This window comes from Phyllostomus discolor, chromosome 2 (genome assembly GCF_004126475.2).
Source record: "Phyllostomus discolor isolate MPI-MPIP mPhyDis1 chromosome 2, mPhyDis1.pri.v3, whole genome shotgun sequence".
Classification (NCBI taxonomy): domain Eukaryota; kingdom Metazoa; phylum Chordata; class Mammalia; order Chiroptera; family Phyllostomidae; genus Phyllostomus; species Phyllostomus discolor.
Window position 1 is genome coordinate 124672219 of NC_040904.2, and position 24333 is coordinate 124696551.

At 50.8% G+C, this 24333-nt stretch overlaps 1 protein-coding gene and 1 pseudogene across 2 annotated transcripts; both read left to right on the forward strand.

Moving 5' to 3' along the window:
* On the forward strand, window positions 1-23902 carry SLC6A12 (solute carrier family 6 member 12). 2 transcript variants are annotated; one of them, XM_028533138.2, is made up of 15 exons: window positions 1-25; window positions 2544-2816; window positions 8199-8333; window positions 11338-11478; window positions 11788-11875; window positions 12893-13025; window positions 15197-15331; window positions 16721-16824; window positions 17165-17289; window positions 17846-17958; window positions 18496-18633; window positions 19376-19478; window positions 20982-21082; window positions 21575-21745; window positions 22958-23902. In XM_028533138.2, the coding sequence occupies exons 2-15, from the start codon at window positions 2603-2605 to the stop codon at window positions 23099-23101; spliced, it is 1845 nt and encodes a 614-aa protein (XP_028388939.1). In that variant the 5' UTR covers window positions 1-25; window positions 2544-2602; the 3' UTR covers window positions 23102-23902. The 2 variants fall into 2 exon arrangements, with proteins under 2 accessions (XP_028388939.1, XP_035874408.1); XM_036018515.1 differs by having other exon boundaries at window positions 19397-19478.
* Window positions 14070-14828, forward strand: LOC114513749 (annotated as a pseudogene).
* Window positions 23903-24333: the final 431 nt, after the last annotated feature.

Consider the following 24333-nt stretch of genomic DNA (forward strand, 5'->3'; position numbering starts at 1 on the left):
GACCAGGACTGAACCCACAGCCTAGGTACGTGCCCTGATGGGGAGCGGAGCCCACAGCCTTCGGTTTTCGGGCGACGCTCCGACCGCTTGAACCGACCGGCCAGGGCTCAGTAACGTTTTTTGTTCTTTTTTCAATGTCACATTAGTGTCAGTTCATCATGTTCTCTTTCTCTACCCCCTCTGTGAGACAGCCCAAATCCTGTGCCCAAACTGGGTTCTGAGATTTGCTTCCCAATCCCACACTCTCCTCTGGTTTTTCCTTCATTTACTCTTTTCCCTCCTCCAGCTGCGGAGGACAGCTTGGCCCTGAAGTCACTGCCTCTGGTCTGGGAACAGTAAGGCTTGTCTTCGGACCTTCCCCTTGGCGACTCTTGCGCTTGGGCTCACCCTGGGCTGAGCCACCCTATGGCTTGGCAAGGGAAGGCAATCGTCTCTCTTTGTCTTTTGTGGGTCTTATTCTTGTCCCTGCCCCCCCACCCCAACACCCCTGTTGAGCAGGGTCATTCTCTCCTCCAGGGAGGCCTGCAGCCTGGGGAGGAAGAGTGAGGTCACACAGCAAGGCAGAGACACAGCTCCACAATTACTGTATTGGTAAGTGTATTCAAACCATCCCCCAAAACTTTACTGAGCACCTGCTTAGTGTCAGGTCTTGCTCTTAATTTCTCTCAGCATTTCCTCATGTACAAAGTGAAGTTAATAGTAATGCCTACTTCAAAGATGTATATGAAGGTGAAATTTAATAATGTGTATAAAGATGTGTGTGTGTTTTAGGACAGTGCTTGCTCAAATGTTAACTTTGGTTACTATTATTAGCTAGGTCTGGACTTGGGTTTCTGCCTGGTGCTTTTTTCATCAATGTGTTTTAGTTCATTCATTCATTCATTCATTCATTCCTTTCATAACGATTCAGAGGTGCCCCTCAGGGTGTCCCAGGACCAATTCTGTAGCAACATCCAGGTGTGTTTGGGTATCACCAGCTTTTCCCCTGGGGCCAGGCCACCCTGTTCTTTCAACCCGAGGCTCTGGTTCTCAAGGCCCCCTGAGGTCTGCTGCTCACTCTGAACCTGCTGCTTGCTCCACTCCCTTATTCCGCTTCTGCTCCCTTATATCAGAGGCTGAGGGCCTCTGGCTTCCACGGGGTGCCTCTCCCCTCATCTTCCCTCCTGGACTGTGCCTGCAATAGCAGCCGCTGAGTAGGTGCCAATGCCGGAATTTCACCCTGACATGCTTTTCCATTCCTGGGATAACCTGCACCCTTCAAGTCACCTTCAAAAATTTCCATAACCTCAAATGACTCCTGCCACACCTTTTTAACCAACTTGGGCTTGGGCTGTTGCCTGGGTTAAAAGGACTAACAAATAAACACAGACTCTTCTTCTAATAAAAAGGATCCTTTGTGTTTCTCCAGAGCCTTGGAGGAGCACAGAGCACTTGGCGGCCCCCAGTCCCTTGATGCCCCAGTGCCCTTCCTTCGGAGGTGAGGGGCAGCAGGTGGGTGGGTGCTCACCTCTGCCCCCTGGGCACCGCCTCCCGGCAGCTCCCCAGAAACAGGGGCAGAGGTAGCCTCAGGGAGATCATGGGGTGTGGGAGAGAGAGGGGAAGGCAAACAGGGATTTTTAGATACAACACCAGGGTGCAGCCATTGTCTCGTGGCAGCTGACAAACAGACAGTGAGCGGGCAGAGTAAGACTGGAAGGGGCCCATGTCATTTTCCTGGAAGCCCAGGGAGTTTGGGGCTCTTTAGGAAGGCAGGGAGCAGGGAAGGGCAGTGACCTGCATGATGAGCAGCTACTTCTGGGTCTCCCTTGAGGGGACCACTCTGATGTGGAGAAGACCACCACCCAAGTGAGAATCGCTCTGGGAGCCCCTTCTATCACCAGGACCCCACCCCTCTTCTTAGGACAGAGGTACAACCTAGAGAAAGAGAACCAGTGTGCCCCTGAAGGTCTACCGTCAGCCCTGGCACCAGCCCCGGTTCTCATCTGGCCTTGTGCAGAGGCCCCACCTTCCCCTTCCCTCCCAATCAGCATCTCCAGCTAGCAGGCTCCCATGTTTACCCTGCCTTGGTCGATCACCCTGGCACAGGGATGAGCACACAGCGGGCCAGGGGACGACCATGCAGTCATGTTGGCAATACCTGCCCTCTGACCTCCTGTCATCCCTGGCAGCCTTTGATCCCTTCTGGCCTGGAGGCTGGAGGCTGAGGAGCTGGTGCAGACAGGTGGCTGGCTGTCAAGATCAAAAGAGACTTGGAATAAAAGGTCCCAAACCTGGGTTTTAATATAGTCCTAAATGGTTTCAGGCAAGTCACTTCACCTGTCAAGGCCTGGATTTTCCCATCTGCAAAATGGACACACAAAGATTTGGTCCCTCTTCATTCTCAGAGTCATGAGAGCAGAGCGTAACTTTAGGTGTAAATGTCATTGATGGTTTTGGACGAAAATCAATATTAAAGCAATATTCCAACATCAAAGCAAAGATGAAGATGGAGGAAGTGGCCCGTGTGTGTCGGGTTGCACAGCTCATCCCTCTCCTCCCACCAGGCTGTGCTTCTCACCGCCCTGCCCCCGCCCAGCTCGGCGCCTCCATCCATTCTGTGGCTATGGACAGAAAAGTGGCAGTCCACGAGAACGGGCCTCCCGTGGTGTCCTGGGTTCCCGAGGAGGGAGAGAAGTTGGACCAGGAAGGCGAGGACCAGGTGAAGGATCGGGGCCAATGGACCAACAAGATGGAGTTTGTGCTGTCAGTGGCCGGGGAGATCATTGGGCTGGGCAATGTCTGGAGGTTCCCCTATCTCTGCTACAAAAATGGAGGTGGTGAGTTCACTTTGAGGTAGGCGTGGTGGGGAGAGCTCTGCCCTGAGCGCCAGGCAGTGCCGGCCTGGGTGCCTCCTGCCTGGGCAGCATGGTAAAGTGCAAGGAGCCTTGAATGGAGTTGGAGGACTTGAGTTCAAGTTTTGCCTTCACCACTGGCCTTGGTGTCCCCCTCTGTGATGTGCTGGTGGCACCCCATAGGGCTACAGTAAAGATGAAAGGAGGCAGCAGCAGGACCCAGGAATCTGAGTTTTGAATAAGTCCCTTCATTCCTCTGTATAAATGTCAGCTGTTGACAGGATTCATTCATTTACTCACCTAACATCACTGTGGGCCTACCGTGTGCCAGCTGCTGCTCTGGATACAGAACAGAACATAGTCTTTGTTTTGTGTACTGGCGGAGGGTGGCAGATGGCAGGCACGTGGCACAATATGTGGCATGTGCAGTGGTCGTAAGTGAACAGGTGAGAAGCAAAGCTGGGAAGAAGGAGAGGAATGCTGGGTCAACAGGCTGGGGGAGGGGTTTGAAATGTAAAATAAGGTACAAGAAAAGGTTTCATTGGGGAAGTGGCATTTGAGTCAAGACTTTAAGGAGGTAACGGTACCCCCCTGGGGATGGACTCCAGGTGAAGGGCATTCCAAACAGAGGGAATAGCGGCTCAGGGCTTGTAGGCTCTGCTCTGAGTGAGTTGGAACCACTGAGGGATTTTGACTAAAGAAAAGATATTATCTTGTCTGTCTATGATTTTTTAATTAAAGAAATGTGATTTCATTATTTTTCAGCACTGGTAGTAAGAATGAGCTGGGACAGGGTAGGGAGGGCCGTGATGATTTTTCTAAGTGTACAATGGCGTGGGTTTTAGTAGACTCGCAGAATTGTGCAACCGTCACCACCATCAACTTTAGGGCCTGGGAACAGTCGCTCCCCTCCCCTTCTCTTTGCCAGCCCCCGCCAGCTGCCCATCTGCCTTCTGTGGCCGTGGGTCTGCCTGTCGGGATGCTTCATAGTTCTCTGAAGTTACGTGTGACTGGCCAGGTCCATTTTTGCTTTTTGAAATAAGTGCATTCTTCTTGTGGAAATAGTATATGTTTATAGTGAATATTAGAAATGTTCTGAAGGTAAAACAAAGAAACATTCCCATTTAAAGACAACCATTGTTTAGAAAATCCCTTTAAACACGATTTATATTTAGTTTGACAAAATTTTACTGAGTATCTATCACGTATCTTGCTCTGTGTTTTAAAACTTACAGTTATTATCACAAACTGCCTGGAGCAATGACTGCAAAGAAATAGAAACGGGGTTAGCAGGGCAGGTCAGGGCTATGTTAGGAGCCAAGACCGGGAGTGGGGGCTGATGCTGGGCCAGTGCTGAGGGGAGGAAGGAAGAAGGGGTGGGGTGGTGACCTACTTCTTTGTCCCAGGCCACAGTTTCATGGACACATAGGATATTAGAGCTAGAGCTAAAGATGGTCTGGGCCGAGCCCTCATTTCACAGAAGAGGACATGGGGGTCAGGGAGTTCAGTAACTGGCCCAGAGCCCCGGAGCCGGGTGGTCGCAGGAGGCCCTAGCAGCCAGGTTTGCCGGCTCCCACATCACTGTGTGCGCCTCGCCCTGTCATCTGAAAAGAAGGGGATGCGGCCAGATTCCAGTGCCTGCCCTGCCGCAGTCCTGCCTGGTGGCTGCAGCTGTGGCCATGACCTCTGTACTGGCCGTGGGCAGGGTGGAGAGATAAGGACCTATGACAGTGTGCAGTGGTACTGGGCTGAGCATAAGTCATCTGTGACATGGCAGGACTAGACCACATTTCCCGTGCAGGGACTGTGTTCATCTGTGTCACCTGTGTCCTTGTTTAGTTCTGTCCTGACCTCACTACTTGCCCCTATCATGTGTCCACCTGGAGCAAGAGGGGCTAAGTGAGGTCAGGGGTCCCCATCAGGGCCACTGGTCCTTGGGGCTCTAGGAAGATGGTAATGAGGTCCCAGGAATTCACGTCCTTGTCCAGACGATGTAATAGATCTCTGTGGGAACATGGCTTCACAGACTGACCTGGATGTCAATCTTTTGCTTTAGGCTAAAATTGTGCTCACTGTGGTAATACAGTTTACCTCAAGCTGACCATGGCCCTGGTTGGTGGTTAAATATAGTTTTGACCAATATATTAATAAATAACAATTAATTAATAACAACTAATAATTATTAATGAGTATTGGTTAAATTGGTTTTTAATGGATTGTTAATTAATAATTAATCAACTGGTAATTAATTATTAGTTAATACATAGTTCTGTAGAGAAAAACATTTCTTTTTTTAAATTTTATTTTAATCATTGTTCAAGTACAGTTTTCTCCCACTTACTCCCATTCCAGCCCACCCACCCAACCCTCCCCTCTTCCCCCCCTTACCCCCTGCCCCTAGTTTTTGTCCATGTGTCCTCCAAATTCGTTCCTGTAAACCCTATCCATTCCCCCTGAAATTCCCTCTTCTCTCCCCTCTGGTCACTGTCGGTCTGCCCCCTATTTCAGTGTCTTTGGTTATATTTTGCTTGTTTCTTTGTTTTGTTGTTTAGGTTCCTGTTAAAGGTGATATCATGTGGTATTTGTCTTTCACTGCCTGGCTTGTTTCGCTTAGCATAATGCTTTCCAGCTCCATCCATGCTGCTGCAAAGGGTAGGAGCTCCTTCTTTCTTTCTGCTGCATAGAATTCCATTGTGTAAATGTACCATAGTTTTTTGATCCATTCATTTACTGATGGGCATCTAGGTTCCTTCCAGCACATAGCTATTGTAAATCGTGCTGCTATGAACACTGGGCTGCAAAGGTTCTTTTGTATTGGTGTTTTAGTATTCTTAGGATAGAGTCCCAGCAGTGGAATTGCAGGGTCAAAAGGCAGATCCATTTTTAGTTTTCTGAGGAAGTTCCATACTGCTTTCCATAGTGGTTGTACCAGTCTGCAGTCCTACCAACAGTGTACTAGGGTCCCCTTTTCTCCACAACCTCTCCAACACTTGTTGTTTGTTGCTTTGTTTATGATGGCCATTCTGACTGGTGTGAAGTGGTATCTCATTGTGGTTTTAATCTGCATCTCTCTGATAGCTAGCAATATTGAACATCGTTTCACATGTCTTTGGATTTTCTGTATGTCCTCCTTGGAGAAGTGTCTGTTCAAGTCCTTTGCCCATTTTTAAATTGGGTTATTTGTCTTCTTAGAGTGGGGCCATGTAAGTTCTTTATGTATTTTGGAGATTAAACCCTTGTCTGAGGTATCATTGGCAAATATGTTTTCCCATACAGTTGGTTCTCTTTTAATTTTGATACTATTTTCTTTAGCTGTGCAAAAGCTTTTTATTTTGATGAGGTCCCATTTGTTTATTCTTTCCTTTGAGAAAAACATTTCAAAAGGGATAAAAAATAATAAATTCATTGGTATAATAATATCTTTGGTCACCAAACCAGATCATCCTCAAGAAATTATTAATTCCAAAAGAGCATTTTATGAGTTTCTGAATTTCCTGATGGCCAGCAAGTGCGTGGCGGAAATAAGGAGGCACACCTGAGTGCAGAGAGAGGGCGAGCTCACGAGCCTCCGGTCGCCCAATGCACAGAGGCCCCCCGCGGGCGTCCCGGACTGCCAGTGCCTGTGGCCTGGGCAGGGGCCAGAGAAACTATGAGCCAGGACCACCTCCAAAGCAAGGGTTCCGAGAAGCTCGTAGAGGGGAGGGCGTTTGCAGGGACCATGTGTTGGGAATCCAGGGAGAAAGCCAAGGATGGAGGACACCCCAGGCCATGGGCGGTCATGGCCCCCAGGGCCCAGAGGACCCTCAGTGCTTCTTACAGGCTGCTAATGGGAATTCAGGTTGGGTACAAGAGGTTCAGAGGGCAGTTTGGAAATGCATGTCACAGACCTTAAAAAAATGTTCATACCTAAAATGTGGAAAGAGCCCAAATGTCCGTTCATGGATGGGTGCACAAACAAAATATGGTCTGTATATAATGGGCATGTTATTCAGCCTTGAGGAGGAAGGAGATTCTGATGCACACTACAACATAGTTGAATCTTGAAGACATCATGGTAAGTGAACTAAAAGGATAAGTCCTGTGTGGCCCACTGTACATGAGGCGCCTAGAACAGGCAGATTCAGAGAGAAAGAATGGGGGTTAGCGCTGGGAGAGGAGGAGGGGGAGATGGTGTTTGATGGGGACAAAGTTTCAGGTTGGGATGATGGTGGTGATGGTTGTACAACATTGTGAAGTTACTTAATGCCACTGAAGTGTACACTTAGAATTGATTAAAATGGTAACATTTATGTTAGGTATATTTTACCACAAAAAAAGCCAAAAAAAAAGTGCATGCCCTCTGACCCATCAATTCCTCTACTGGAAATTCACACTAAGGAGCAAATTAGACAAGTGCACAGGGTGTGGGTGAGGATCTGTTACAGCAGTAAACACCAAGAAAGTGTTCTATGTTACCACTGGGAGCTAAACAATAGCCATCCACCCCTGGCACACTTTGGAAGTGAGGCATGCGTCTTTGTGACTGAAGTCGGTACCGTGGGCTTAGGGCTGCCTTCGAATCCACTCGTATGTAACTCGCTGGATGTCTTTCAGGCCTGGCCTTCTGCCAGGGACTGTAGATCAGTGCCTGATCACCTGGCTGGCTGACAGCCCGGTCCCTGAGAGTTGGGCTGAGCAGAGGAATGGCCTTCTCTGCTGAGAGCCCAGTTCAGATCAGAACCAGGAGGAGGGAAAAAAAAATCCCTCTGAAAATTATTAGAAGGAAAGTAATTTTTCCAAGGTAGTGTTGTTTTTTTTAAATTTTAAAAATATGGTTATTGATTTTAGAGAGGGAGGGAGAGACAAGCACTGCTGTGAGACAGGAACCTCAGCTGGCTGCCTCCCATGTACGTCCTGACTAGGGATCGAGACCCGAGACCCACCTATGTGCCCTGACTGGGAATCGAACTCCCAACCTTTTGGTGTAGGGGGCAATACTCCAAGCAACTGAGCCACACCAGCCAGGGCTGCTTGTTTGTTTTTCTCTAGAGTGTAACAAACTCGATAATTTAATAAGCATATCAAATTATATAGAACACATGTTTTGTTCCAAAAATAATAAATTGACTAGATCTGTGAAGCGCACTGAGCAAATAAATAGTGCATATATTAGGGTTCCCATTGCAATTTCCTTTCAGAGATCTTTCCTGTCCTGACTACAGTTTGGACTGGAAAATTTCTGCTGCTCCCTGGGCTCAGACAGGAGGAAGCCAACCACGTCCCCGGGAGGGGTAGAGAGGGATACGAAGGATGCTGGGGTTGGGGCACGGGTCTCTGGAAGAGATCTAGGGCTGGAAGGCTCAGCCCCTGCCTCTCCCTCCACTGCAGGAGCATTCTTCATCCCCTACTTCATCTTCTTCTTCACCTGCGGGATCCCGGTGTTCTTCTTGGAGGTGGCATTGGGCCAGTACACCAGCCAAGGGAGTGTCACGGCCTGGAAGAAGATCTGCCCCCTCTTCCAGGGTGAGTGCTCTCCCTTGCCTGCCTCCATTTGTCCGTCGACTCTCCCTTCCTATTGCTCACTGCCCTGTCGCTCCTCCACTCTCATCCTGTGCTAAGTGCTGTGGGGGATGCAGGAAGTCTAATTAGGCTTTGTGGGACCCAAAGCTTATAAATCCCGAGGAGGAAGGCACTCCTCAAGAAAGTCAATGCAGAGTCACAAATGAAAAATCAGGACCGGAGCCTTGCAAAGGGGGGCCCTGGAGCTTCATCTTCGGCAGCTTCACGATAAACACGTTCCTGTGTACAGGGTGTGGCCCCAGACGTGCCTCTGAGGTGTATATAACACTAATGATGATGATGACGGCCGGTATCTGTTGAGCCCTGCCATGTGTCAGGGCTCATGCTAGCACTCCCCATGCTAACTCCTCACCTAACCCTCCAATAATAACTCTAGTCACCTCATTTTGTAGGTGAGAAAAAGGAGCTCATTCACTCGGGGTTCGAACCCAGGTCTGCCTGAGCTGAAGGCTCCTGCTCTTTCCTTCATTAGGGACAGCTTCTGTCCTCCTCTCCTTGCGTCTGTCAGCACTGATGTGAGCAGCTGGGGGTGTCTGTCCACCACCACCTCTAGAGCTGATTAGGCCAGTCCCCTGGGGGCCAGTGAGAAAGAAACCCAAGGGGTCTCCTTGTCCCTCAGAATTTCCTTGAATATTTGAAATGAAGAAAAGACTCTTTTCCTCACGTCAGCCCCTAAGGGAGCCCCAGAGACCAGGCTACCTAGGATGCTGACCAGCTTAGTAGGCTGGACAGAAGTGGGTGTAGTGGGGGACCCTGCTCCTGAGCAGGTTCGGAACCTGACTGCTGATTAGGGGTGTGGAGGGTGGTGGGGCAAAGTTGGTTTCTCTTGGGGCCTCCATGGGGCTCCTGTAGGGGCACTGTGGAGCTTGGCCAGCCCCGGTTCTGCTCTGGGGTTCTGGTCACCTGCAGTGGCCTAATTCCCGCAGGGCCAAGCCAGCTCATGGAGGAGATACAAGCAGGGCTGGCCTCTTGGGCACAAAGGCACCGCCGACAGGGGAGCACACCCAGCATGGGAAGGGTATTCAGGAAGGCACTGCTGCTCCCTCCGTATTTTCTGTTAAAGAGACCCCAAGGTGTAGAGTCTCAGGGAGTCACTCACTCAAGTTGTGTGCACCTATGTGGGTTGGATGGTCCAGGCCACTTCCTGTGTATGCCCTCCACCTGCCTAACGCCCCCCCCCCCCCACATCAGCCCTCCCAGGGAACCTGCAAACACGGAACAGGGCACCCACACCCACTTCCTTCCTCAACTTACACACAGGTTCAAGCTTCTTTCCCGACCTCATTCCCACCCTCAGAGTTGGGCGCACCCCTCTCCAGCCTGGCACCAGGCCTCCTAGTGTGGATGGGGCCCAGGGTGACAAGCAGGCGGTAGGGGCCCAGCACCCCTGCCACACAGTGTCCGCTTGTTTGGTGTGTGGGTCTGTGAGCTCTAAATACCCCGCCTGGTGGCTGCTAGCTGCCCCCAGGGACCTCGTCTCCATCGGGAGCCCTGGGGGCCACCTCTCTGGACGCCCAACCCGAGGCTGCCCTGGGTCCCTGTCCGCCCCACCCCAAGGCCTGGATGCTTCGCAGAGACTTTCCCCACCCCCACCCCGACCCCCGCAGGAACCCTTCCTGCCTCCGATGCAATTTGCTAGATTGGCCAGGCCAATGGGAACAGACAATCTGGGCCGGCTCCTTGGGCACGGGATGGGGGTGAGGGGCGTTGTTGACAGCGCAGATTGTTCGCCCGCTCGAGGGCTGTCTGTAGCTCCCCAGTCTTCTTCATTCTTTAGTTCTTGAGTGGGACTTCCTCCCGCACCAAGGCGGGACGGAGGAGCTCCTCTCCAGGGCGGGGCCCTGCGCGGGCTTTCACGCCTCCAGACTCCTGGCCTTGGTGTCATGACACCTTTAACTCGGCTGTGGCAAAACCCCTGCTCTCAGAGCTCTCAGAGGATGCAGGCGGGGTGGGTGGGGGACTGCTCCCGCCCTTGTCCCTCCCACCCCAGTCCGGTCGGCCTGGGAGAAAGGCTGCACCTGAGGCTCCCACAGCTGCGAGGTGTTAAAGAGCATCCTTTAGGCTCCGCCCACACTCGAGGGGTGGGGTGGGGTGGGGTGGGGTGGGGTGGGGTGGGGCGACGGTGGCGGAGGTGGGCAGGGTATTGGGGCTGAGCAGGCTTCAGCGGTCTACACAGCCTCACAGCTCCGTTCCTTGCCGCTTTCTTCTGGTTTTGGCTCTTATTTTCAGACTGATTCTTACCAAATGTTCCCTACTTACTACTGTGTCCTTCCTGCTTTTTAAAAAATTTTACAGGCAATGCATAATTGTAATAGAAAAACTAGACAATTCAGATAGGCAAAAAAGGGGAAAAAAACTTTAAACGGTGACCTCAAACCCTACCACCTAGAGCAGCGGTTTTCAGCCAGTGCGCGGCAGTGCCTGCCTGGGTAGTCAGGGGCACAGACGCCTTTCCCCTACACTGTCAGGTAAGAAATGACCGCAGCCAGCACAAGAGCAGCTGTCCAGTGTGAATGAATAAAATGTATACCTATTTTTGTCAGATTGGCAGAAAAAAAAATATTTTTGTTGTGCTGCAGAATCTTAAGTCATTAGTTCATGTGTGCCATGAGATAAAAAAAGGTTGAAAACTGCTGGTCTAGAGAACTACTGGTTAACTATTGGATGATGGTCCTTCCAGAATTTTCTCATGGCAAAAAAAAGATATGTATTCAAATACAGATTATAAAAATGGGAGGATGCATAGGATATTGTTCTGGAACCTGCTTTTCTTACTCAGAAAAATAGGCTGCACATGGCTTCTCAGGGCAGCAAACCAGCTTGTGGTTCTCCTTGTGTAGCACTCAGGACCCTGATCCAACTGGCAGCTTCTAGGTGACTGTTTTGGACTGACATTGATCTCTTGGATGCTCTTGGTTTTTTGGCCCCTCCCTACCCCACCCGGAAGGCATTGGTTTGGCATCTGTGGTCATCGAGTCCTATTTGAACGTCTACTACATCATCATCCTCGCCTGGGCCCTCTTCTACCTGTTCAGCTCCTTTACCTCTGAGCTGCCCTGGACGACGTGTACCAATACCTGGAACACAGGTATTCATTGTTTCAGCCCCTGGAACGTGGGCTGTCCCTAGGGGCCCAGCCTGCAGTGGCTGGGTAGTGTCAGAGGTTGGCAGGGTAGAACCAGCAGTGTCAGATACATGGGGAGGGGGAATGATCTCATGAACCACCTGAGCAGCCAAGTCCTAATACTTCTGGGCTGGGGGCTCCAGAGGAAGTTCTTGGGACCCAGAATGGTGAATACCACCAGGCTGAAAGGCCACAGGGTCAGGGGTACTATGGTGTGAGGGCGTCTTTCCTCATCTTGTCCCTAGCTAATTCATTCCTCACCTTGTCCAACAGAGCATTGCATGGACTTTCTGAACCACTCGGGAGCCAGCACAGTGACACTCTCTGAGAACTTCACCTCACCTGTCATGGAATTCTGGGAGTAGGTGTTTGTCTGGTTGCCAGGGGCCAGGGGACCTCAAGCAGAGGAAGTTTGGATGTCTGAGGCCTGGAATTTTGGGTGCAAGTTCAAGGCTCTCTGTGCATGTTTTTCAACACTTACCCCACCCCACACATCACTGAGAGATGAGGGAACGCTCACATCTACCCACAGGTGTCCAACTACAACTCCTAAATCCCCCTGTGTGCACCCAGATTCACACATTTATCCATGTCAGCTGGCATACCTCCCCGTACCCTCACATTCCTTGCACCCCACATACCCACCAGGACCTACACATCCACCCACACATGTCCCCTGGTGTGCTGGAAACATTCTGGACCAGCTTAGGAGAGCTGATTGTGCACATCCTTTCCCAACTTTGTGTTCAGTCATGTTGGCCAAGTTGGGAGTATTTACACCATGGAAATTGGCAAACCCTGCATTCACACATTCACCCTCCTACATGACCACTTAGACCCTCACACCCATGTGTGCCCACACATGTCCACCTGCACTCTCACGCATTTCCATCACCCCCATTTACCTCTGTTGACACTATCACACACTGGGTCCACCATTCGATAACCATACACTTCCTCATTGACCTGCAGCTATATTTACCCTCTACATACTCATTCATATAGTCTTCTCTTCTTCATCTTCACCTTTTTCTTTCTTCTCTTCTCTTCTCTTCTCTTCTCTTCTCTTCTCTTCTCTTCTCTTCTTTCTCTTTGCCTCTCTCCTCCCCCACCCCTCCCCTCCTCTGCCCCAACAGAAAGGTCTGGGTGAATTAAAAGACAAAGACCCTATGGTATTACTTGACTTGGTCTTCAGCAGTCAGGGACACAGACAACAGGCAAACACAGCAGGGCAATGGGAAAGTGGGTGCGTGGAGGCAGGGGAAGCCTAGAATATGTGATCTCTGGGGTCAGCTCTAAGAATCAGGAGACTTGAAGACAGAGACAAGTTGTCCCCTTTAGCCTTTCACTTGATCATTTATTTTTTCCAAACCATCAGGAGACGCGTTCTGGGCATCACCACAGGCATCCATGACCTGGGAGCCCTGCGCTGGGAGCTGGCCCTGTGCCTCCTGCTTGCCTGGGTCATCTGCTACTTCTGTATCTGGAAGGGGGTCAAGACCACAGGCAAGGTGAGGTGTTCTGCCTTCTGGTAAGCTCTCTGTGGCCCCCAGAATCCTCGGGGACATTTGCAACATCTCTCTGGAGAACTGAAAGAAAACATATTTAAGGGAGAGGCCTGGTGAGAATAGGGGAAATTGTTGAAGGCAGAATTTAATTCAGTACAAGGAAATACAAGGAAAAACTTTCTTTTTTCAATATGATTTTAAAAGACCTGTTTACATAAGTAACATACAAAGCAAAATAAGAAACACAAAAGCACCACGGTCAGAGCTGAGCACCGTACAGCCACCATCAACACGCAGCAGGTCGGCCCTGCTAATCCCTCCTTAAATGTTTTGCTGGGCTGCCTTCTTGTTTCCTCCGCATGCAGGGCTGTATCTGTTATGTGTGTGCATTGCACAGTTAGGATCAGACACTCTTATGACGTGCTTTTTGTGTTTAATAACAAACACATCAAGACAGCACACAGACCTGTCTTTGAGGTGGTGAGTTTCCAATCACTGAAGGGGTTATAGCCAAGAGTGGACAAAGGGGCTTATTGTATGGACAGAGACAGCTCAGTTTTGAGCATTATTTCCAAGGCAGAGAAGCTGAGACTGATGCTTCATGCTTTTCACAGCCAGGAGTAGACAGATACCAACTTCTCTGGCTAGCCTGCTACCACAGCAACTGCCCCCTTCTGTGGATTGTGGAAATAATAATAATAATAGTGATAGTAATGATAAAAATAGGAATAGTCATAACAATAACATGGATAGTGCCGCCACCTCAAGTAAAGGGCTGAGTGTGGTCAGGGCCAGAGTGGGTCTCCCTCTGAGTGTCCCCAGTATCCCAGAGCTCAGGCCACTGATGCTCCCCTGCCTGGAGCCTGGAAAACTACAGTCTCAGTTTCCTCATAGATCACTGTACAGACCCCCCCCCCCCGCCCCCCCCGCGGCCCCCCCCCCCCCCGCCCCCGCCGCTTCCCAGGGGACATGGGGAGAATAGCCAGGATATGGAGTTAAGGGAGACCAGGTTCTGGATTTAAAAATAGTCCTGGAGCTCTTTTTAATTTTCCGGCTGGAACCATGGAAGGTACAGAAGAGAAGAAGAAGGTTCCTGTTGTGTCAGATGCTCTTAAGAAAAAGTGAAGGAATTTCGCAGAGCTGAAAATCAAGCGCCTGAGAAAGAAGGTTGCCCAAAAGATGCTTCGAAAGGCAAGGAGGAAGCTTATCTATGAAAAAGCTAAGCACTATCACAAGGAATATAGGCAGGTGTACAAAACTTAGATTCGAATGGCAAGAAAAGCTGGCACCTTCTATGTACCTGCAGAACCCAAATTGGCACTTGTCATCAGGATCAGAGGTATCAATGGTGTGAGCCCAAAGGTCCGAAAGGTGCTGCAGCTTCTTCACCTTTGCCAGATCTTTAATGGCACCTTTGTTAACCTCAACAAGGCTTCGATTGACATGCTGAGGATTGTGGAACCATATATTGCATGGGGGTACCCTAACCTGAAGTCAGTAAATGAATTGATCTACAAGTGTGGGTATGGGAAAATCAACAAAAAACTAATTGCCCTGACAGATAACACATTGATTGCTCGGTCTCTTGGTAAATGTGGCATCATCTGCATGGAGGATCTGATTCATGAGATCTATTCTGTTGGAAAATGCTTCAAAGAAGCAAATGACTTCCTGTGGCCCTTCAAATTATCTTCTCCATGAGGTGGGATGAAGAAAAAGACCACCCACTTTGTAGAAGGTGGGGATGCTGGTAACAGGGAGGACCAGATCAACGGGCTTATTAGAAGGATGAACTAAGGAATCTACCATGGTTGTTTATGTAATCTGGTCAGTTAGTAAACAGGAACTGCTTTAAAATTGAAAAAAAAAAAAGTCCTGGAAATGTTACGGCTGGAAACTTGTACCCCTCCCTGTCCTTCCTCTCCCCTCGTGCCCTGCTGATGCATATCTCATACTCTGCTGGGGGAGCCCAAGGCCCGCTGGAATGTAGAAAGAAAGGTGTGGAAAGTTTTTCGTGTTCACCCATCTCAGATGTGACTCAGAAGGTGTTGTACACTGAGCTAGGTGTGGCTCTTGCCTGCTGGGGAGGGTGACTGGAAGACCACTGCAGATTCCCTGTCGCCTCCTGGCCTGTGTGATGCACCAGGAGTGACTCGGACCTGCTTTCCTTCCAGGTGGTTTATTTCACAGCCACGTTTCCCTACCTGATGCTGATCATCCTATTGATTCGAGGCATCACGCTTCCCGGGGCATACGAGGGCATCATCTATTACCTGAAGCCAGATTTGTCTCGCCTGAAGGACCCCCAGGTAGGAACCGTGCTGGGGAGCATTGCTCCGATGTCCCTTGCTGCAAACCAGGTTTGTACTTTAAAAATCTTGGATTACTTTCTTCTTGGTTTAAAGACAATAGATGTCCACTGGAGAAAAATTAATATGGAAGAAAATTATGAAAAAGGAACTGAAAATCTCTTGTAAACCCACCACTCAGCTGCAACCTCTGTTAGCATTTTAGTATATTTCCTTCCAAAACTTTGTCTCACTACATGTGTATGTGATAAGATAGTTGAGATAATTATATATAGAGATACATCTTTTTTCACTTAAATTATATTGTAAGCATGTTCCATGTTATTAAATTTATTTGTAAATGTCATTTTTAACACTTGCATAATATTTCCTCTGCCCATCATCTGTTCATTCATTCATTCATTCATTCATTCATTCAACCAAAATGTCCTGAGGTCCCATTAAGTGCCCGGGATTGCGGTGATGCCAGTGCAGCGCGGCAGGCGCAAGGGGCGGGGCTCCGCGCCTCTGAGCGCTCACGCCTGCAGCCGGCACCGCCACTTCCTCAGCTCTCCCGGTTCTTGGACATGTAGGTCAGGTATTTTTATAATTGTATATACAGCTGCAACAAACACCCGTGTTTAAATCTTTGACCACATCTCTGATCGTTATTTGCTGACAGTAGTGAGATGTGAAATTACTAAGTCTCAAAGAGTGTGCACACTTTAAGTTTCTCTAACTGTACTGGTTTTAGAAAAAGGTAGACTTTCACCACCAGTGTTTGAGGGTACCCTTTTTTCTGCAGGGTCCATGAGAGATTCAATTATAATTTACTGCAATCTTTGATAATTTGACAGGTCAAAAGAATAGCATGTTGTTGGTTTAATTTTATTTTGTACTACTGAGAGGTTGGACATTTTCCCACATATTTATTGACCTTGTGTTTCCTGCTCTAGGACTTGTCCGAGCACATTCTTGGTGTACACTATCCACCCCCTCACCAGGAGTCTTGTTTTTTTCTTTACATTTAGTGGCACGGGCCCCTACGTCCCAGCAGGGCTGCTGAGGCGCACTCTGCTGGAGAGTGGGTGCAAATGCAAAGGCCTCTCAGCTCCCTCCCAGAGGGCCCTGCCTTTTCTGGAGTAAGACCAGGGTGACAAACTCCACCGAAGAAATTCAGTAACACACTCTTATTTGGTGCTTACTCAGGCCCACAGAACCAGGTTAACAATGCTCCCTACTTGTGAGAGGGCATGTTATGGAGAACTGGGGTGTAAGCCACTCTCAGGGAACACTGACCGGGCCAGCGGGTTCTGTGTGGTGAAGGGTCAGGGCTTCCGGCAGCACTAGCTCCAGACCCTGTGGGGCTCCCTCCACTCTCCCTCACCACTCCCTTGGGGTGTCCCATAGGTGTGGATGGACGCGGGCACCCAGATCTTCTTCTCCTTCGCTATCTGTCAGGGCTGCCTGACAGCCCTGGGCAGCTACAACAAGTTCCACAACAACTGCTACAGGTGGGGACCCTGGGGAACCCACCTGCCCTTATCTGAGGAGGGGGGTCCCGGCGGTAGGCCCAGCCTTCCTCCTGTATTATGGGGAGCTATAGGGTGTGGGAAATTGGCATTATGGGCTCATTTCCCAAACTGAATTTCTTTCTTCCTCCCCTTTCTCTCTCCCTTTCCTCCCCTCACTTTCTGAAACCTCATCTTCCTCTTTCTCTTCCCATTTTTGTTCCCATTCACTCTTCCTTCTCTCTCTCCTCTTTACACTCTTACTGTCTTCTAATCTCTCCTCTCATGTGGATTTCTTTCTCCTTTCTTCCTCCTGTGTTATCTGCATTCACCCCGCTGGCAGGGATTGCATTGCCCTCTGCTTCCTGAACAGTGCCACCAGCTTTGTGGCTGGGTTTGTGGTCTTCTCCATCCTGGGCTTCATGTCCCAAGAGCAAGCAGTGCCCATCTCTGAAGTGGCTGAGTCAGGTAGGTGCCCCTTTTCTGTCTGGAACCTGAAGGGAAGGAGGGTCAGAGAACACAGATCCTCCTACAGAAAAGCAGGGGCCCTGTGGCCCTTTGAGACAGTGCTAGGCACAGAGCAGGGCCTGCATAACTATGGGAAGAAGGGGAAAGGGGTGGGATGGGGGGATGGACCCACAGATGCATGCATGGATGGAGAAGTGTGTGGATGGATGAACAGCATGCATCCCAGAACCTGGGAAGAATAATAGAATGATGAATGGAATCACGCCATCCTCTTGAACTACTCACACCACACACATATGCACACATGCATTCATGCACACATATATACACTCTTGTACATATACTTGTGCACACACTCAGGCATACATACACACATACTCATGCACATGCACACATGATATGTGCACACTTGTGCATGCACACACACACACTCTCTTGCACACATTCATACACACTTGTATACACGCACTCTCATGCACACACGGTGCCTCCAGAGAGGGCCCTTCCCTGAGGACAGTGAGAGCCTGGGGCTCTCCTGACTGCTGTGTCCTGACAGGTCCCGGGCTGGCCTTCATCGCCTTCCCCAAGGCTGTGACTATGATGCCCTTATCCCAGCTGTGGTCCTGCCTCTTCTTCATCATGCTCATCTTCCTAGGGCTGGACAGCCAGGTTTGTCGCCTCACCCCAGCCCTGCCTAGCCTTGCTCTGGTGATCGTCTCTTCAGCTTCTGCATTTCCTGGCTCTACCTTCCTTCAAATTCCCTTTCTCCTGACCTGACAGTCCCAGGCCCTGTCCATTGTCCAGGGCTTGTCCTTGGGGTTAAGTGGGTGGCCCCAGACAACGAGACCCTCTTTCGCTAGGGGCCACTTGCTTTGTTCCCTCACACCAAACCTGCTCTGTATGTGGCTGTGCCCTCCCAGACATCCCTCCAGCCTCCTTCCAGCTGCTCTGCTTGAGCAGCCTACTCTGCTCCTGTAGCCTTGGGGACAGAACACATGTCCCTTCTCCAACTGTCACTGCTGGGACCCTCTGTTGCGGATATGTGGCCGAGGGCAGAGCTGGCCCAATTTCTGCCCTTTGCACCCTACCTGCACCCCTGTGAGTCGGCAGGGGACAGTGGGGTGAGAGGAGGTCGGGGCAAGGCTGTGCTGGGGAGGCCCAGGGGCAAGTGGCCCCTCTCACCTCAACTTCCCTCCTGGCCCACAGTTTGTCTGTGTGGAGTGCCTGGTGACAGCCTCCATGGACATGTTCCCCAGGCAGCTACGGAGGAGCGGGCGACGAGAGCTCCTCATCCTGGCCATTGCGGTCCTGTGCTACCTGGTAGGGCTCCTCCTGGTCACTGAGGTGAGTAGGGGCAGTGGCCGCAGGCTGGGCTCCTGCGGCAGCGGGAGCCATGGGGGACCCTGCTCACCTTTCTCAGAGCCACACTTTTCTCATCTGCTAAGTGGTGGGGGGTTGACACCCTCAAAGTGAGTCTGTAGGGACCACACCGCAGAACCCACCTGTGTTCATTAGCTCTCTTTTGGTTTCAGGTGACAGAAACCAAACACAAGCTGGCTTAAGCAGAAAGGGGAATTGGGGAATCAAGTAGAGATATTTTGTTCTAGGTACGGTTGGACCCAGTTGCTCTGATGATGTGGTCAGAAATGCCCCTCTCTCTCTCCTGGTTCCCCTTTCCCCTCCCCTCTAGTGACTGCATTCTCCTCCAGACTGCCCTCCTGGCGTTAAAAAAGGCTTACCCTCTGCCCCCTGTGTGCCCTGAGGAGGGAGAGTGCCCTTTTCCTGAGAGCTTAGCCCGTGCCCAGCCATGGCTCTTCTTCAGGCCTGGAGCAGGGAGTGCGCTGGTGGGCGGGCAAGACAGTGTGTGTCCACCACAGGCCCCAGTGCCCTCGCAGGTGCTGGAGTTGTTGTCCTAATGTTCAGTGAGGGGTCAGAAGGCAGGCAGAGGTAGGGCAGACTCCTTCAGAAGCAAGGAATAACTTCCCACGGTCCTAGGTGGGTGTTCGCCCTGTTGCTGTGTGGTGGGGTGCGTCCCCTATCCCCACCAGCCGAGGCCTCAACCCCTGACCCCTGCCCTTCTCCACAGGGTGGGATGTATCTCTTCCAGCTGTTTGATTATTACGCTTCCAGTGGCATCTGCCTGCTCCTCCTTGCGATGTCTGAAGTAATCTGCATCAGCTGGGTGTACGGTAGGCGGGGGAGAGGAGCTTCTGGAACCCAGCTAAGGGGAGGCTTGCCTGGGGTTAGAGACAGGGTATGCTAGCCTCTGGTTCTATATGCTTTTTGTATTGCCATCCTGGTTCTTTTTATTTGGGAAGTTTATCCAACGCCGGGAACTTGGGCGTCTCTCGTTACACAGGTAGAGCAGGGATAATGGCCACACCGAGTTCCTTGAATGGGGAGGGTCATTATGAATAACAGTGGACAGTAGTTTGTTGGTTTTTGATACAGAGGCTGCCAGAGGTCCTTCTCCAGTGGGAGCCGTTGTTCAAGGGCCACTTACTCTGATCCTCGCAGATTCCCACAGTCCCTGTCAAGTTTATCACCCAGACTTTGCTTGAACACTTCCATGAACAGGAAAGCCATTCCTGTGTTTGAGGTCCCTTCTCCATGGTGGCTGTTGTGCATTTCTTTCTTACACTGAGGCAGAGTGTGCTTTCATTCACCTCGGTCCACTCACCTCGCTTCTTCCCACACTCCGGGCCCCTCTGCTCTGAGTTAATTAACTGGGGCACTGAGTGCCATCATATCCATGCTGCAATTGTGCCTGGTGACAGTGGGGTGGAAGCCTCTAGCTACTGAGCCCGTGCACTGCTGTGCACAAGCACTTGCCACCTCACAGTCCACACAACAACCCTTTACAGGGGAAAGTGGGGCTCAAAAGGTTTTGGCTCTTTCCCGAGCTCACACAGCTGGGGAGTGGAGAAGCTACCATCACTCCTCAGTTCTGCCTGGCTCCACTGTACCAGGTTGGGTGGACACATTGCCAACGTCACAAGGCTCAGGGCAGAGAAGGTGAGGGGTGCCATGTGCTGGGGCCACGGGACAAGCAAATGTGAAAACCTGAGGACATTAAATAAAACCAAACAAAACCAGCCGCTGTTTTCGTGCACACAAATGAACCCTCTCCCCATGCTGCAGAGAATGCAGGGGGCTCCTCTGGAGTTTAGAATCAGACCTGCCAGTAGTGACCAGCCCTCCCCTCCCCTCCCCTCCCCTCCCCTCCCCTCCTCTCCCTATCCTCTCCCCTCCTCTTCCTGTCCTTTTCTAGTAGTGACCTGGCCCTATGCTTGAGCAGTGGCACACTTGCTGTTTTGCTATTTTGACTTGAAACCAAATTCACCTTTGCTCTGCAGATAAACAAACATTTAGACAGTGTTGAGCCCCATTTCAGGCTCACACCCTCCTCTGTGGCTAAGACAGTGCAGTCTTCATCCCAGGACAGGGGACAGAGACTGCACTGGGGTGGGGGGGTGACCCCAGGGCCCCCGGCTCGTTGGCGGCAGCTCCTTCTCCATCCCCAAGTCCCTGGGCTGTGTCAGGGTGGTGGGCACCCATCTCATTCGCATGCTCTGATCCAGGGCCCCTCACAGGGTGGGGGTACATGCACAAAGCCAAGTGAGTCCTTCCCAAATTCCCATGAGCTGTTTTCTATCCTTCTGTTCTCATTCTTCCCCCACTCTGCCTGGCAGGGGCAGACCGTTTCTATGACAACATTGAGGACATGATTGGCTATCGGCCATGGCCCCTGGTAAAGATCTCCTGGCTCTTCCTGACCCCTGGACTTTGCCTGGTATGTGCCCACCCAGCTGCCCCTTGATTCTCTCCTGCCTTCAGCAGACTTGGGGGGGACGAAGAACAGGATGCCTGAGTTCTAGGCTCTGTCCCTGACTGTCCAGTGACCTTGGGAGGCTGGTCATTCTCTCTAAAGTATTAGTTCCTTGCCCTTCCTTTCTGGGGCCATCTCTCCATGTGTCCACTTTACCTTCATATCCTCTATTCCAGTTCCTGCTTCCCCCTTCCCCCAGCACCTCCACCTGTCTGCCGGACTCCCCATTATCGCTCCCCTTGTCTGCCTAGAGCTCTCCCATCTCCTGTCCGTTCTCAGGCTTTGATGTGAGTGGTGCCTGGGCCCACGATTTGCAAATGGCTTTTGCTCATCCACCTCACAGAGGTACCGCAGTGGTTTAACATGTTCTGTGTCACTGGTTACTTAAGTCAGCAAGGAGAGAGTCTCAGGGGCTCTCTCTCTCTCGCATCTGCATCTGCCCCTCTGCCTTTCCAGGCCACTTTCTTCTTCTCCTTGAGCAAGTACACACCTCTGAAATACAACAACATCTACGTGTACCCTCCCTGGGGATACTCCATTGGCTGGTTCCTGGCTCTCTCCTCCATTTCGTGCATCCCACTCTTCATCATCGTCTCCCTCCTGAAGACCCAGGGCTCCTTCAGAGAGGTAGGAGCTGGGGGAAGCGACGCATTGAAGAGGGTGCAGAGCGAGGTGGGACTCCGGGCAGCACGTGACCACAGGGCCCGCTCTGAGCGTGGGGCCACCCCTCGGTCTCAGGGAACCTGAGAGAGAAGGGTCTTTGCAGAGCAGTCCAATAGTTTCATTTTCAGAAACATTCAGAAGTTTCAGAGCCCTAGACCTTCAGAATCTGGCCTCTAGAAGATCACCTGGGCAGGTTAACCAACAGTGAACTGTCAAAGGGTTAAGGGGAAACTGCACAAAAAGGAACATGTCAGGCAGGGGCACAGAGGTTCACAGGCAGATTCCTCGCTCTCAGGAAACCAATAACCTGGCTGTCATGGCTCATTCCACACAGTCTCCCGGCTTCTTTCCTTGTCTTAGCCCCGTCTGGGGAGCCGTGTGCCCAAGGCATCCTGTCTAGAGTGTGGGACGTGTCCTCCTAGAAGGGTGTGTAGCCAGTGTCCCACAAAGACATTATGTCCATCGAAATCTATCTGACCCGCAAGTGGCAGAAAGCTCAACCTGCAATAAGTAACGAGGCTTATCTTTTTCTTACACGTCAAGATCAGAGACAGGGGTTACTGGCATTTCATTCAGCAGCTTAACAGGGCCAATAGGGAACAGGCTCTTCCTGTGTTCCGGCACTGCCGTCGTGAGCAGGTTGTGTCTTCATCCTATGCTTGTCACCTCATCATCACAAGAAGGTTGTCATGACTCCAGCCACCACATCGGCAGTCAAGGCAAGAAGGGGAAGAAGATGATACCAAAAACACCAATAACAATAGTCATGTAGTAATACTACTAGTAAAAATGATAACAGATATTGAGCATGTAAGAGTAATACTATGAAAAATAGCAATAATAATAACAAAAATAGACAGTGATCGATTACTTATCCTGTGCCAGGCACTGTTCTGTGAAGTGTGCGCTCTTATTAGTCTCATTTTTACAGATGAGGCAGAGAGGGGTTAAATGGGTTGCCTAAGATGGCACAGGTAACAGAGGAGAGATGGAACCCAGTTCACACTCTTAATCACTATGTTATTGCCTTGTCTCACAATATTTATTAATTTATTCGCTCATATGATACCGAGCTGCCCCCATGTTCCTGTCTCTGTGCAGGCCCGGGAGATACAGACACAAGGAAATATCTTTGCCCCTCTAACCAACCACTGTCCCTCATTCCCTCTTCCACAGCGCCTGCGGCAGCTCATCACCCCTGACCCCAGCCTGCCACAGCCCAAGCAACACCTACATCTGGATGGTGGCTCCAGCCAGGACAGCAGCCCCTCCCCAGTGAAGGAGGGACTGACATCTGGGGAGAAAGAGACCCACTTGTAGGATGTGGCTGAAAGCCAGGTGGCTACTGAGCCAGGAACCTGGGTCAGGGCCACCCTCTCCCCCAGTGGACAGCCTTTGCCTCTGTCCCCACCACAGCCCTGCTGAGAACACCTGTGCTGCCTGTGGGCAGCCCCAGCTGAGGCAAGACTCCCTCCTCTCCTCTCCTCTACTGGAGCAGCTTTTCTTGGTGGGCTGAAGATGGTCCTGCTGGAACACACCATGCTGTGAAGCGGCTCCCTGTTGGAACACACTGTCTTATTTATGAAGGAAGGTGGTCTTTCTGGAGTTCACCATCTGATTATAACACACTGCATTGTGAGGGATCTCACAGGGGTGTTTCCTGTTAGAGTTTACCATGTTGTGCCTTGGGAAGATAGTGCCAACTGGAATCCCTATCATGATCTGATTCAAAGAGCGTGATGGAACACAGGTGTTGGAAGTGGCAACTGAACACGCCACATTGGGTTCTGACATTCCGTGAGAGGGTGTCCTTCACTGGGGTTAGCCTCCTGGAGTCTAGGGGCAGGAGACAGAGGACCAGCCAGGAGGCAAACGTTCGCGTGCCGTTGTCGTGTGGTTTTCCCGGAGGCAGTTTCTCTGGGTACTCCTGGCTCTGAGCTAGTCCTGCACTCTTCCCGGAGTGTTATTACCACCTTATGCAGAGTTGGAATGGAAGGGACTAACAGGTGATCCCTGGACTTTGGGAATATGTGGTGTGTATGTCCTGTGCCCAAGATGGACATTGCTAATTGATCATCAATTCTTCCTCACCTCATAATCCTTCAAATACAGTGCTCCAGGCAGCTCCATTTGTCGTTCTGCTTTTATCCAAACCCCCGGCTTCATGGATGAGGACCAAAGAGACAAGTGGCTTTCAAGTTCACATGCCTTGGCACCAAAGACACAACCAGAACCTGGTCTCCTGGTTCTCAGGCCAGTGTGGTGCCCACTACCCACTCCTGCCATAGTTAACAGGCATGTATGGACCGCCTGCCCCCATGCACTGCCTTCTGTACCTCTTCCCATGTCTGGTCAATCACACTGTCTTGGGGTGGGAGGGAGAGAGGTCCCCCCTTTGAAGGGGTGAGTAGCTCTACCTAGATTGTTCCCCCCACCATGGTATTTTCTCTGGCAGCCCCTACTCATCTGACCAGATTTCCTCTCTGGGTCCTTTATTTTTTTTTTAATCCTCACCCAAAGATATGTATTTTTATTTTTATTTTTATTTTATC